Source organism: Pan troglodytes, chromosome 17, assembly GCF_028858775.2.
Source record: "Pan troglodytes isolate AG18354 chromosome 17, NHGRI_mPanTro3-v2.0_pri, whole genome shotgun sequence".
In the NCBI taxonomy this organism is placed as follows: Eukaryota; Metazoa; Chordata; class Mammalia; order Primates; family Hominidae; genus Pan; species Pan troglodytes.
Window position 1 is genome coordinate 45,934,121 of NC_072415.2, and position 13,815 is coordinate 45,947,935.

Consider the following 13,815-nt stretch of genomic DNA (forward strand, 5'->3'; position numbering starts at 1 on the left):
GCAGAGCTAGCAGAGCTAGCAGAGCTAGCAGAGCTAGCAGAGCTAGCAGAGCTAGCACAGCTAGCAGAGCTAGCAGAGCTAGCAGAGCTAGCACAGCTAGCAGAGCTAGCACAGCTAGCAGAGCTAGCACAGCTAGCACAGCTAGCACAGCTAGCACAGCTAGCACAGCTAGCACAGCTAGCAGAGCGGCGGCCTTGCACAGGGGTTCCAGCCTGCGGTGGGAACGGAGAGTCTCAGGGGGGCGGGGCTGCCTCCGTCTGGCCCTCGGCTGCCTGCGAAACGTGGACCGGGTGATGCCTCAGGAGAAACCACCCTAGTAGTTCCGCTCCGAGGGCGGAAGTGCGCGTCTCTTGTCTGTGCGGCTGACCAGTTGGCGACATGGTGGCACCCGTGCTGGAGACTTCTCACGTGTTTTGCTGCCCAAACCGGGTGCGGGGAGTCCTGAACTGGAGCTCTGGGCCCAGAGGACTTCTGGCCTTTGGCACGTCCTGCTCCGTGGTGCTCTATGACCCCCTGGTAAGAGAGGTCGCTGGACGGCCGACCCTTGTGCTTTTCGGGTTGAACCTGTGGACGTGCTCCGGGCGCGCTGTTAGTTGCCGCCCCAGACCTAGGAGGCGAGTCGGGTCGGCTCAGGGGAGCGGGGTTTGGGCTCGGAGTCTCCAGTGGACCTGCCGGACTCGCTCCTCACCCCTCACCCTTTGCCGTCTCACGCGTGGCGTCATCCTAGGGTCATTGCTGCCCATGAGCTGCTAGTAACCTGTTAGTCCCACGCAGAAACCCGAATGATAAGTATCTTACCTGAAGCCTTCCTTGGGAACTGTAGTACCGTTAATCAATTTGGGTTTTAAAACAATTGAAATTTATATGTAGATTAAAACCATCATCCCACAGGTGCAATCTTATTTCAGTATTTCCTTCAGTTTTGGTTAATGAACTTTTGTTGTATTGAATTTCGAGGAAATGTTACCTGTGTTTTAGCTACGGGAATGGACATTTTAGAGAAAGTGTCAGTTTGGGGGAAAGGTCATAGGGGATGGGGATCCTAAGCACTGATTATAAGGCGGGACTTCCCTCGACTTCACCCAGTCAGTTGGTTATTTTCTTGGTGCTTTCCTTACCATATTTCTCAAGTGAATAGTTTTTGCATGCTCCCCGGAATTCATTATAACCCCATTCCCAATGGCTAATTTGGTCTATACAGTTAGTCTTGCATCTCAAAAGGAGGCTCAGTGTAAAAAGTAAAATGTTGAAAATTAAAATACAACGCAGGAGATGGCTATATGTATTTCTGTTCATACTGCTTTGTTAATTTGATTAAAAATTTCATTATTGGCCAGGAGCGTGTCTCATGTCTGTAATCCCGGCACTTTGGGAGGCAGAGGTGGGAGCATCGCTTGAGTCCAGGAGTTGGAGACCAGTTTAGGCAACAGAGCGAGACCCCAGTCTCTACAAAAAGTTTAAAAAAAAAATAGCTGGTTGTGGTGGCGTGCGCCTGTAGTCCCAGCTACTCGGGAGGTAGAGGTGGGAGGATCGCTTGAGCTCAGGAGTTTGAGGCTGCAGTGGACGGGGGTCGCACCACTGGACTCCAGCCTGGGCAACAGAGCCAGACCCTATCTCAAAAAAACATTATTCTCACACCCTTTGGAGATTCAAATATATATATGAAATATTTGTAACCACATTACCCCATCTTGAGCTTGCTTGCTTCTTCCTGGTTTTTGTTTCTTGTTATTTGCATTCTTGAATGGCAAGAGAAAGTGCAAAAAACAAGGGTAAACTTTAAAGGGACCATGAGGCAAGGACCGACTGTAGAATGGGAGAGACCACAGCAGGCTCTCCATCATCTCCCACAGCGTCTCCTCATCCAGAGCCGTGAGCGCGGAGCCTTGCGGCATTGCGGCACCGTTCCGCCATGGCTGGGCACTGGGAGGACCCTAAGAGGGGCGGCCATAGGGGTGGAGTTGTCAGGGAAGCAGGAGCCCGGGAGAGCCAGGGTGACACCCTTTTAAAATCAACTCCGTCGTAAAATTAGCAAGGCACACTCTTTGCCAGTCAACCCACGGTCCTGAGATGTTTACGGCAGAGGAAGCAGCTTGGTAAAGTCTGCAAGGACAAACTTGCCCCTATATCACAGGACAAGATCTGCTTTTAAGATGATTATACTCATGCTTTGATGTACTTAACACACTGAAATGAAATTCTGATTCAGCTGTAGAATCCCATCTTTTTGCAGCAGTTGAATGGATTTGTTTCCATGTATTCCATCAGATTTTAAATGATAACCTGGTGGCTGAGCTAGTGAATTTTAGCATATTGACAAAGAAGTGTTGAGCCTAAAAAGTACTTTGTCCTGTTAAATATTTGCTGGTCGGGCTTTTTTTTTTTTTTTTTTTTTTTTTTTTTTTTTTGGAGTGTAGTGACAGTAACTGCTCAGTGCAACCTGCAACCTCCACCTCCCAAAATCAAGTGATTCTTGTGCCTCAGCCTCCCTTAGTAGCAGGGATTACAGGTGTGCACCCCCACACCTGGCCAATTTTTGTGTTTTTAGTAGAGACAGGTTTTACCACATTGGCCAGGCTGGTCTCGAACTCCTGGCCTCCTGAAGTGCTGGGATTAAAGGCATGAGCCACCACACCTGGCCTCAATTGGGCTTTTAAGTAAATATGGGAATAAAAGCATTTCAAATGCTAAAATAAAGTTTTGGGAATGATGCTCATTCAGCAAATCTTCGACGACCATCTGTGGGCTAGCCCTGGGCTGAGTGATGATGACAAGGTAATGAGTGATAACGCGTGGCCACCAAGGAATTCTCAGTCTAGTGGGAGAGACAGTGAAGTACAGTAAATTGTTTTCCAGCCTCAAATAACCTATATGTGAAATATATTAGTTTATGCACATTTGCCTCTTCCTTTTTCTTAGCCATGAGAATTCTAGTTGGCATATAAGCAGATACAAAGCCATTGCCATTGACAACAGATAGAGAAAGGGGCTGTAAAGAGGAAGGTGCAGTAGTCACAGTTAAAATCTTTAATGGTGTGTGAAGTATGAGAGCTCCAAGTGTGGGGTGAGGTTGGTGAAAGCAGTCTGTTGAGGATCTGTGGAGAACCTGGCAATAGGCCCTGCAGGAATCTGATGTGTGAGGACCTTAGTAGTTGTGGCCTTGTGACATTGTGCCACTGGGTCTGAAAAACCCACCGTCTCATTGGCCATTGGCATGCAAAGTGAACTGTGCTTGTACCCATTAATCACAGATTCTTCTATTGGAGGGCTTTTTTTTTTTTTTCTTTTGGTCAGAGAAACCCTCAGATTGGTGCAAGCATAGTAGGCCTACTTCCACAAGGAAGCAGCTGCTTGTCTAGTTTGGTGTGTCAGGACAGGCTGCCTAGGTGAGAAGGATGTGGGCACTGTAGGAGAGTGAGCAGAAGCAGGTGGGTGGATGCAGACGCGAGAGCTCAGTGTAATGGGAGGACAGGATGCTGGGAATGTGGAGTCTCAAGAAAGGCAGGACTGATTTAGAGGAATGGATAACTTAAGCCATGGTTAAAAGTTTATAGATTGAAGAAGGCAAATCTGTTTGATGTAAACCTGATCTTTTTACTAGCATCGAAAACACTGAAATCTGTTTTTACTTATTTATTAATTTTTCTGTAGGATAAATTCCAGTTTACTAACTGTATTTTCTTCTCTAAAGAAAAGGGTTGTTGTTACCAACTTGAATGGTCACACCGCCCGAGTCAATTGCATACAGTGGATTTGTAAACAGGATGGCTGTAAGTATTAACCAGATTTTAAAGTTGATCTCAATTGCTTTCTGATAAAATAAGGTTAGCCATTTTTTTCTCATCACTTCTCTTAATTTAGCATTACCTTATATGATGTTATGCAATTGGAGAAACAAGAAAAATGGTATTCCCAGTGAAATATCTGAACTGTATTTTTACTTCGTAGCAGTTGAAGCTTGGATTATGCAGCAGTGCTTAGGATGAGGGTAGTGCAGCCCTAGACTTTGGCAGGATCCTGTCCCACCTCCCCAGTTGCCTATAACTTTTATTAAAAGAACTTGTAAGCAGGGCCTAGACTGAGGCTGTGCTTTAGAGACTTGGTTTCTTGGTCTGTTTCTGCCATAAACAAGCTATTGCTTTTTCTTTTTATTCTTTTTTCTTTTATTTACTTATTTAAATTGTTTTTTTTTTTGTTTTTTTTTTTTTTTTGCCAACTAGTTGGAGACTAGAATGTTTATTTTTTTAAGAGACAGGATCTCTCACTTGTTGCCTAAGCTGGAATGCAGCGGCTCCATCAGAGTTCTCTGCAATAGCTGGGACCACAAGTGTGTGGCACCAAGCCTTTCTAGTTTTTTAGGGTTTTTTTTTGTTTTTTTTTTTTTTTGAGACGGAGTCTCGCTTTGTCACCCAGGCTGGAGTGCAGTGGCACGATCTCGGCTCACTGCGAGCTCCGCCTCCCGGGTTCACACCATTCTCCTGCCTTGCTCTGTAGCCCAGGCTTGTCTCGTACTCCTAACCTCAAGCAGTCTTCCCTCTTTAGCCTCCCAAAGTGCTGGGATTACAGGATTAGCTACTGTACCCGGCCAGCTATTGCTTTTTTAGGCAAGACATTGCATCTCTATTGACCCTAGTTTGCACCTTAATAACATCTGAGAAGTAAGAGATTGGACTAGATCAAGGGTGTCTTAGAGGTTTGTAAGACCTATGAGATCAAATTATTTTCATAATGATATCAAGAAGTTATTCACAGTATTCATTCTCATTGTCATGAATGTACAGTGTTTTCCAGCAGCCACGTGATGTATGATACTGCAGCAGATTAAATACAGAAGCAGATATGAAAATCCAGCTATATTCTAATAAAATCATATGTTAAAGAGATTTGTAGGAATGTAAAATAGTTCCTCTCTTTCATTAAGTTTTTGTTTTGGAAACCATTGGGGTTTTTCCCCATCAAAATGTTATATATGTTCACACATCATAGAACCCATTGTTATTTTTAAGTAAATGGTTAAACACATATTTTTCATGTTTCTCAGTTTTAATTTCTAATGTGGTTAATATTGGTACATATGGTTCATATAATCAAAAGCTTTTTGGGGTCCTCAAAAATTGTAAGACTGTAAAGGAATTCTAAGACCAAAAGTTATGAAAATTTCTGGACAAGATTATCTCCAGGTCTCTTCCATCTCTAAGATTCTGCCTCCAGAATTTTCAGTTAAAATATTGGTTGCCTTTAGATGGTGCTCCCAAAATCCTATGATATTTCTTTAGTTATCTTAAATATATCTACTGTAGTTTTGATATGGGTTCTGAATTAGTTTTATTTTTCATTACACACTCATTTGAGGGCATTTTGAGCCAGGCACAAATGCAAAATTTTCTGAATTATTAAGACTTTGCTATGATTTTATAAATGATGTTTAAAAAAATTTTAATAAGCTACTTATTTGCTTCTGTAGGATTAGTCACATGTTAGGTCAATAAAAATCATTAAATGGTACAAGGGATGCCTGTTAGTATGGATAATAAAACATAATTGCAATTATATTAATTGCCACCAGATAACATCAAAGACTGACTTTCAGTATAGGAGTTTGTTATAAAATGTTAATTTAGGCTTGTATGTTTTATCTTCTGTTTAAAAGTGAGGTTACATAAAATGGATTGCTTGTGTATTACTGTAATCTATAACTATTATGATTGATTTCCTTTCATTGAACTGCCAGATAATGCAGATAGCCTTTCCAACCCTTTATCGGTGATATATAAAATTTTAATATCATTTTGTATTTTTAGTATGTCTGAATTTTAACATTACTTTTATGTATAGACATTCTTAAAATCATATAGTTAAGTGGCTCAATTGCTGCGACACATGAAGTTGAAGCCCATGATCACAGTTGGCTGGCAGCAGAGTTAGGACATGAACCTGGGCCTTCTGAGTTCAAATCTAATGCTCTTTAGTCCAGCTGCTTCCCTGAAACAAATAAAAAGAAAATCCAAACCCAAATTAGGTTATTTGCCCCTTTTTTGGTACTACTTTTTCTTCTGTTATCACTGAGAAGTTGCAAGTATTTAAAAGATCTATTTTGAAGTGTGTCTCTAATTTCAACAATAAGTCATATTCTTGGTAGTAGCACCTGACTACAATGTTTTATATAATGTTCCTGCCAAGAGTGTTTAGCCTGCATCTAATCATGAGGAAACAATCAAACAGATTGAGGGACATTCTGCAGAACAACTGCTGGGTACTGTCATTGTCACAAAAATGAGGGGGACTAGAAAACTATTCTAGATTAAAGGAGACTAAAAAGATTTGATATCCAAATGTTGAGTGTATTTCCTTAGATTCTGAATCCCAAACAAAAAAAGTTTTAAAAGGCATTACTGAGAGAATTGGGACATTTTAATATGGACTGTATATTATATAATAATGCTTACCAATGTTAGAATTTTTTAATGTGATAGTTGTATTGAGGTAATATAGGAGAACGTTTTTGTCCTTAAGAGATATATGGTCTTTGAGGATCAGAGATCACAGTGTCTGCCACTTATTTTTAAGTAGTTTGCCTCCTAAAAAGTGTGTGTGTATGTATATAGAGGAAGAGTGAGATATTAAGCAAATATGGCAAAATGTTACCAGTTTGTGAATCTAGGTAGAGGGTACAGGGGTATTGTTTTTTGGTGTAGCTTGGAAATTTTTAAAAATTGCAGAAAAAATGAATAAAGATATTTACTGAGATATAATTTTTTTCAGCCCCTTCTACTGAATTAGTTTCTGGAGGATCTGATAATCAAGTGATTCACTGGGAAATAGAGGATAATCAGGTGAGTAGACATGTTTATAATCAAGAAATGACTTTTTTTGTTCGTTTGTTTTTTAAGAGATAGAGTTTCACTCTGTCACCCAGGCTGACGTGCAGTGGTGCGATTGTGGCTCACCTCAGCCTCCTAAGTAGCTGGGACTACAGGTGCCTGACACCATGCCTGGCTGATTTCTGTTTGTTTGTTTGTTTGTTTGTTTGTTTTTGTAGAGATGGGGTCTTACTTTATTGCCCAGGCTGGTCTCAGAAATGACTTTTATATATACTTTTATTTTAAATTTTTTTCTTCAACTATGTTGTTCTTTTATGAAGTTAATCTTGCTCATCAGCAACACAAATGCTGTATCTTTTATACTACACAGGCCCTGTACCCTTTGCTCTGATTTCTACTCCCATATTTGTATGCTGTTAACTGTCTCTGTGAATTTCCTGTCATTTTGGAATAATTTTCAAACTATTCTTACTTGGGCTGATCTGTTTTCAATGCTTTTGGCATACAAATATAGATTTACAAGACTCTTCTCAGTGCTACCCCACACTTCTGTCATGTTATGTTTTTAAAAATTCTCTGATTGAGCTATAACTGTGCTTAAAGATGTGAAATGAGTATTTTCAATAGATTTAGTTTTTTCAGGGGGTAATGACAGACTTGTTAAAAAAAAAAAGGTTATAAATACAAAAAGTATAAAGAAGGAAAAACCTATGCAAAATCTGAGCAGAGTTAACTTTCTGGTGAATGTCATTCCCCGTCTCTAGTTATGTGTGTATAATTATGCATAATAGAGATTCTATTGTATCCAAGGATTTTTTAAACCTTTTTGAGGTGAGATCTGGCTGTGTTGCCCAGGCTGGAGTGCAGTGGCTGTTCATAGGTAAGATGATGGTGCACTATAGCCAAGGACTCCTGGACTCAGGTGATACTCCTACCTCAGCCTCCCAAGTAACTGGGACTGCTGGCACACACCACTGCACCTGGCTTAAGTGTTTTTTCCAAGAAGTCAAAGGCTAATGATTCTAAAGAAAGTTAGTGTACAGACCCTTATACATGAGTATTATGCGCATCTTCTTTAGTGGCAGAATTCTGTTTTAAGTATTATAATTGGAAAAACAACTGAGGAGACATTTAAGGAACACCACTGTTTCAGCAGACAGTTTATAGAAGATACCTTTTAAAAGAAGTGGTGGAATGTCACACATTTGAAACTTAAAAAAAGATAAACCCAAAACGTCAGTAGAAGGGATGCCAGAGGGAATAATCTTGATGGCAAGCAGATAGATTTGATAAGCAAATGGGATTTCCCACTTCTCTTTGCTATTTTTCTGTTTTGCAGCCCTACTTGATTTAGGCAAGTATCATGAGTGGATGCTAAAAGTACTTAGTAAAAGTTTGATGAGGAATAGAATGTTTATTCAATCCCAAAGTATACTCATATTATCACCAAAAAAAAAAAAAAAAAAAAAAAAAAAATTAACATCACGGTGAAAAAACCTGGCAGACAATACTTCTACTAAATATGAAGTTTAGCTTCACTAAAACCTGGACAAACTGAAATGATGTGCCTCCTGATGGGATGTGCTTATGTAGTAATGCGGTCAAAATGTATATTCTGAATCTCTTCATAATGAAAATCACACTAATCCAAAAAGAGGAACATTCCACAAAGTTGACCTATATTCTTCAGAATACCTATTGTCTCCTCAGAGTAGATTCCTAGATATGAGATTGCTGTGTCACAGGGCATGCACATTTTGTGTGTTGTTAACATGGTCAGACAGACTTCTTGAAAAATTCTTTTCAACTTAGAGGACCTATTTCTGGCTCAGCCATTTTATTGGCACATTTATCCAATTAAATAAAGGTTAAAAAAAATCCTTTTTTTTCACAATGCTTCTGTCATTCTTTCTGATTCAGCTTTTAAAAGCAGTCCATCTTCAAGGCCATGAAGGACCTGTTTATGCGGTGCATGCTATTTACCAGAGGAGGACATCAGATCCTGCATTATGTACACTGATCGTTTCTGCAGCTGCAGATTCTGCTGTTCGACTCTGGTCTAAAAAGGGTCCAGAAGGTAGGTTTGGAGACATGATAATCCAGACAAACGAAATAATATTTAACAAATGAATGACGAGTAGAAGAGCATATATATAATTCTTTACAACTTCGGAGCAACTTTAAAAATACTATAATTCTAATCTAAATTTTTCTTTTGCACTTATTTAAAATTCTCTATACCAAGACTTTTTCATTTAAGTCATTTTGCTGTCTGTAACATCATTAAAATGTGGCCATTTAACTTCACATGGTCAGTGGGGGCTCAGGATTGACTTCTCTCATCTCCCTTCTGCTACCTGGGGCTGTGATGATGCTATCCAACCTGTCTAGTTGGATAAGCTCTGAGGTAGTTGTTCATTGTGTTTTTTATTATTTCTTAGTAATGTGCCTTCAGACTTTAAACTTTGGAAATGGATTTGCTTTGGCTCTCTGCTTGTCTTTTTTGCCAAATACTGATGGTGAGTATCCTGTTAAGTATATGTTAAAAGGGCAGTATATTTGCATACTGTCATATGATTAGAACCTAAAAGAAATGTATTGGGTCTTAATTTTGTATCTGAATGTTTCTATGAAACAAGATGTGAATAACATACTTTTCTTATAATATTCAAATGATCTGAGTATAGAACATAAAGTTAAGGGGGGCTTATTAGGATTTTGATAGCTATTGATAATTTAAATGACTTACTGTGTACCCAAGATTGATACTGTTATTAAATATACTGTGGATGTATATAGATCTAATTTGAGGAAAGAATCTAATTCTTTAGAAGGTGAAGGTCTGGGGTAAGTTGAAAAAGTGTTGAATGAAGATGGCATATGAGCATTTCTCTCAAAATGATAGCCCCTTCACATCCTGCATAATGTCATTTTGCCCAAGACCACTTAAAATCTGCAAACAGAAAAATTTCCCTTTTGCTGTGAAACCCATCTGTATTTATCTTTGAGTATCTTCTACAAAGATAATAGCCAGTGTGAGTGAGTCAGCCTCTTTGCCTCCACAGTTACCTGGAAGACTGGCCAGGTGGAAACAGGCAAGGCCTGGAAGCCACCAGCCTCTCTCACCCTCTGTAGCAGGAGCTGCGACTCTATGGTTTCATGTTATGCTTCCATTCTGTGCAAGGCTCTGTGGAAGGAGAAGCTGCACACATTCTGGCATCATAACAGAATTTCATTTCTTCCATCTGCATTCAGGCCAAGTGACTGGAGTTTTGTTTTTATTGTTTTTCTTTTTCTTTTTTCTGTAGTTGATCTAACGTAAGAAAATCTTTGAAAAACACATTGGTGGCAAGGCATGTCCTTAGAAAAAGTCTCTTATCTAGCAGAGTCATCAGGGCTGCCCTTTGGTAATGCAAATTATTAATGATTTTTTATCTTATTAAAATAATTTTACAGTCACATCTTTCATAGCTTTTTACAATTTTAAAATTTAAAATTTATTTATTTATTTTTTAGAGACAAAGTCTCATTCTGTCACTCAGGCTGGAGCGCAGTGGTGATCATAGCTCACTGCAGCCTCAAACTCCTGGGCTCAGGTGATTTTCCCACCTCAGCCAAGTGGCTGGGACTACAAGCATGCTCCACCACGCCCAGCTAATTTTTTTATTCTTGTAGAGACAAGGTCTGTTTATGTTGCCCAGGCTGGTCTTGGACTCCTGGCTTCAAGTGGTTCTCCTGTCTCGGCCTCCCAAAGTGCTGGGATCACAGATGTGAGCCACTGCGTCTGGATCCCCTTGCGTAGCTTTGTAAATTTTTTATTTTATTTTTTTGACACAGGGTCTCATTCTGTTGCCCAGGCTGGAGTGCAGTGGCACCATCACAGTTCACCTCAGCCTCCTGAGTAGCTGGGACTCCAAGCACATGCCACCATGCCTGGCTAATTGCCTTGTATAGCTTTTTAGCCACATGCTTAATTATATGCTCTTTTATTTATTTTTATTTTTATTTTGGGGGATGGAGTCTCGCTCCGTCGCCCAGGCTGGAGTGCAGTGGTGCAATCTCAGCTCACTACAATCTCTGCCTCCTGGGTTTAAGTGATTTTCCTGCTTCAGCCTCCTGAGTAACTGGGATTACAGGTATATGCCACCACGCCCAGATAATTTTTGTATTTTTAGTAGAGACAGGGTTTTGTCATGTTGGCGAGGCTGGTCTCAAATTCCTGACCTCAGGTGATCTGCCCACCTCAGCCTCCCAAAGGATAACGCCCTAGGATTACAGGCATGAGCCACCACACCCAGCCTTTTATTTTGTTTTAAACAAAATAAAACATAAGGTTTTCAAACAAAACATAAAGTCCTCAAATTAACAAACATACCCTTAAATCTGTGTGCATTAGCCATGTTGGTAGGGCTCATAGTAGCTGTTCATTATTTAGTTGTCTTAACAACTTTTCATCTTGGTCTTTGGGCTGACATGGTGAAAATGCTCTCTAGTTGCTCTTGAGCTTATTTTTCACTTCTATCATAAATGTCATAGAATGGAGAGAAGGACTGGATTCTCATTTAATAGTCATTATATTTACCAAGTAACCACTGAATAGAACGTTTTAGAGTGTTCATTGTATTCCTGCAGACATTTATTGAGCATTTTCAATTATTCGTGTAGTGGTGTGGGAAATTGAAGTCAGGATTCTTTACTTAGAGCTTACAGTCCAGTACAGTTGATAATCATAACGTGGTGGAATAGAGAACTCACAGTGAAGCCTGTTTTTTCTTCCCCCCAGTACCAATATTAGCATGTGGTGATGATGATTGCAGAATTCACATATTTGCTCAACAAAATGATCAGGTAATAATGTTTACATTAAGAGGCCGGAATTATATTCTGCTTAGTTATATCTCAATATAGACTATATCCAGATTATAGAATTTTAGGGAATGTTCTAATCTAAACCAAAATAATCCAATAGAATCTTTTTTTGACAGTCCTCTGTTAAGATGGTTGTCTACTCTGAACACCAAGTAACCGCTGCCTTGACCATCAGGCTCAGAGTTGTTAGGGGGAAACAGGTCATTAGGTGGGGGAGGAGAGATGGAAGATGCTGTGGTAGTTGTTTTTCTCTTAAAGATTTAAACGAGATATAACATACCTACAGTGAAGCATTCCTAGTAGTGTTTATTTGCCCTTCTGAGCTTTACTTAGATTTTGAGTGGTTAAACTAAAGGAGAGAAATTTAGAAAGGGGTTGGTTAACTCTAAACTCATTTATTTAATAGGATACTCATTTCTTTGCATTCTATAAGAAGGTTAAAAATGGTTGTGAAAGTCCAGCTATTCAACTTTTTTTTTTTTTTTTTTTTTGAGACAGAGTCTTGTTCTGTCTCCTAGGCTGGTGCAGTGGTGAGAACATGCGTCACTGTAGTCTTGACTTCCTGGCGTCAAGCAATCCTCCTGCCTCAGCCTCCTGTGTAGTTGAGACCACAGGCGTGTATCACCATGCCTGGCTACTTTTTAAATTTTTTGTAGACACAGGGTCTCACTTTATTGCCCAGGCTGGTCTCAGTCTCCTGGCCTCAAGTGATAGTCCCACCTCCTCAGCCTCGCAAGGTATTAGGATTATAGGTGTGAGCCACTGCCCAACCCACCTTTTTTTCTATATTATATCTATAGTATGTATCATTTTATATCTTAAACATTTAAAATATTTGAGATTACAAATATTATATTATCTACTCAGAGGTGCTCCAGTTAGTGATTTAGATATTACGTGATGGGTTTTTCATTCCCAAAGGAATGCTTTTTCTTGTCTAATCAAATAGTGTTCTCAGTAAAAGAGCAATGCAGTAGGACTGTCTGAGACCAAATGATGTCACTGGTATACATGAAGATGTTAAATTCTTACATCAAGCCCAATGATTTTTATCTTACTAGTTTCAGAAAGTGCTTTCTCTCTGTGGACATGAGGATTGGATTAGAGGAGTGGAATGGGCAGCCTTTGGTCAGTATGAAATTTTGCTAATGCACATACAATGGGAACAAATATGTGTTACTTCCAAGAAAGCAGCCTTTTTTGTTTTAATTTTTAAGTTTTCTTTGCATGTTATGTTTTTCTGTTGTCCCAGTTAGAAAGGAGGATGCTTATCTCTTCTGTTGTTAGTTGGGTGGTAGATGATTAAATAAATTGGTATTTATCAGATGACATTAGCTGTCTTGTTCACATGCAGACCTTCTTGAAAAGTTCTTTGTAGAACTTAGTAGACTATATACTACATGTTGTAAACATGTATTAGCATTGTATGCATATTTGTCAATGTTATTAAAAATGAATATAGATCAAATGAATTGGAGGGTAAGGAAACAAAGTATTGTTTTTTTCTGGAAAATCTGGAAATATATATATTATAGACAAAAAAGTCTTATACATAAACTTCACAATATAATGTTTTAAAATTAATACGACTTATTTTTTAATTAGGTAGAGATCTTTTCCTAGCAAGCTGTTCACAAGATTGCCTGATAAGAATATGGAAGCTGTATATAAAGTCAACATCTTTAGAAACTCAGGATGACGATAACATAAGACTGAAAGAAAATACTTTTACCATAGAAAATGAAAGTGAGTAATAATGAAAATATCCAATATAACGATACTTACGTCTCCTAGTTGGTTGATTTTTTTTTCACCACCCACCTATGTGAAGGATAGTTTTTCACAAGTGTCAGATTCCTACCTGAAATTTCTTTTTTCTTTCTTTTTTTTTTGAGACAGAGTTTTGCTTCTTCACCTCGGCTGGAGTGCAGTGGCGTGAGCTTGGCTCACTGCAACCTCCGTCTCCCAGGTTCAAGTGATTCTCCTGCCTCAGCCTTCCAAGTAGCTGGGATTACAGGCACGCACCACCACGCCTGGCTAATTTTTTTGTATTTTTAGTAGAAATGGGGTTTCACCATGTTAGCCAGGCTGGTCTCAAACTCCTGACCTCAGGTGATCTGCCCGC

At 39.5% G+C, this 13,815-nt stretch overlaps 1 protein-coding gene across 3 annotated transcripts in view; it reads left to right on the plus strand.

Moving 5' to 3' along the window:
• The first annotated feature begins 175 nt into the window (after window positions 1–175).
• Window positions 176–13,815, plus strand: part of ELP2 (elongator acetyltransferase complex subunit 2) — a 44,925-nt gene continuing 31,285 nt past the window's right edge. The window contains exons 1-8 of one of the 3 annotated variants that reach the window (XM_001138010.8): window positions 176–516; window positions 3,692–3,770; window positions 6,763–6,833; window positions 8,742–8,898; window positions 9,263–9,340; window positions 11,605–11,669; window positions 12,752–12,818; window positions 13,296–13,436. In XM_001138010.8, the coding sequence (XP_001138010.2) occupies window positions 379–516; window positions 3,692–3,770; window positions 6,763–6,833; window positions 8,742–8,898; window positions 9,263–9,340; window positions 11,605–11,669; window positions 12,752–12,818; window positions 13,296–13,436 (796 nt within the window). In that variant the 5' untranslated portion in view covers window positions 176–378. The remainder of the gene's footprint in view (window positions 517–3,691; window positions 3,771–6,762; window positions 6,834–8,741; window positions 8,899–9,262; window positions 9,341–11,604; window positions 11,670–12,751; window positions 12,819–13,295; window positions 13,437–13,815) is intronic. The other 2 variants (XR_010151895.1, XM_003315873.5) reach the window with 2 other exon arrangements.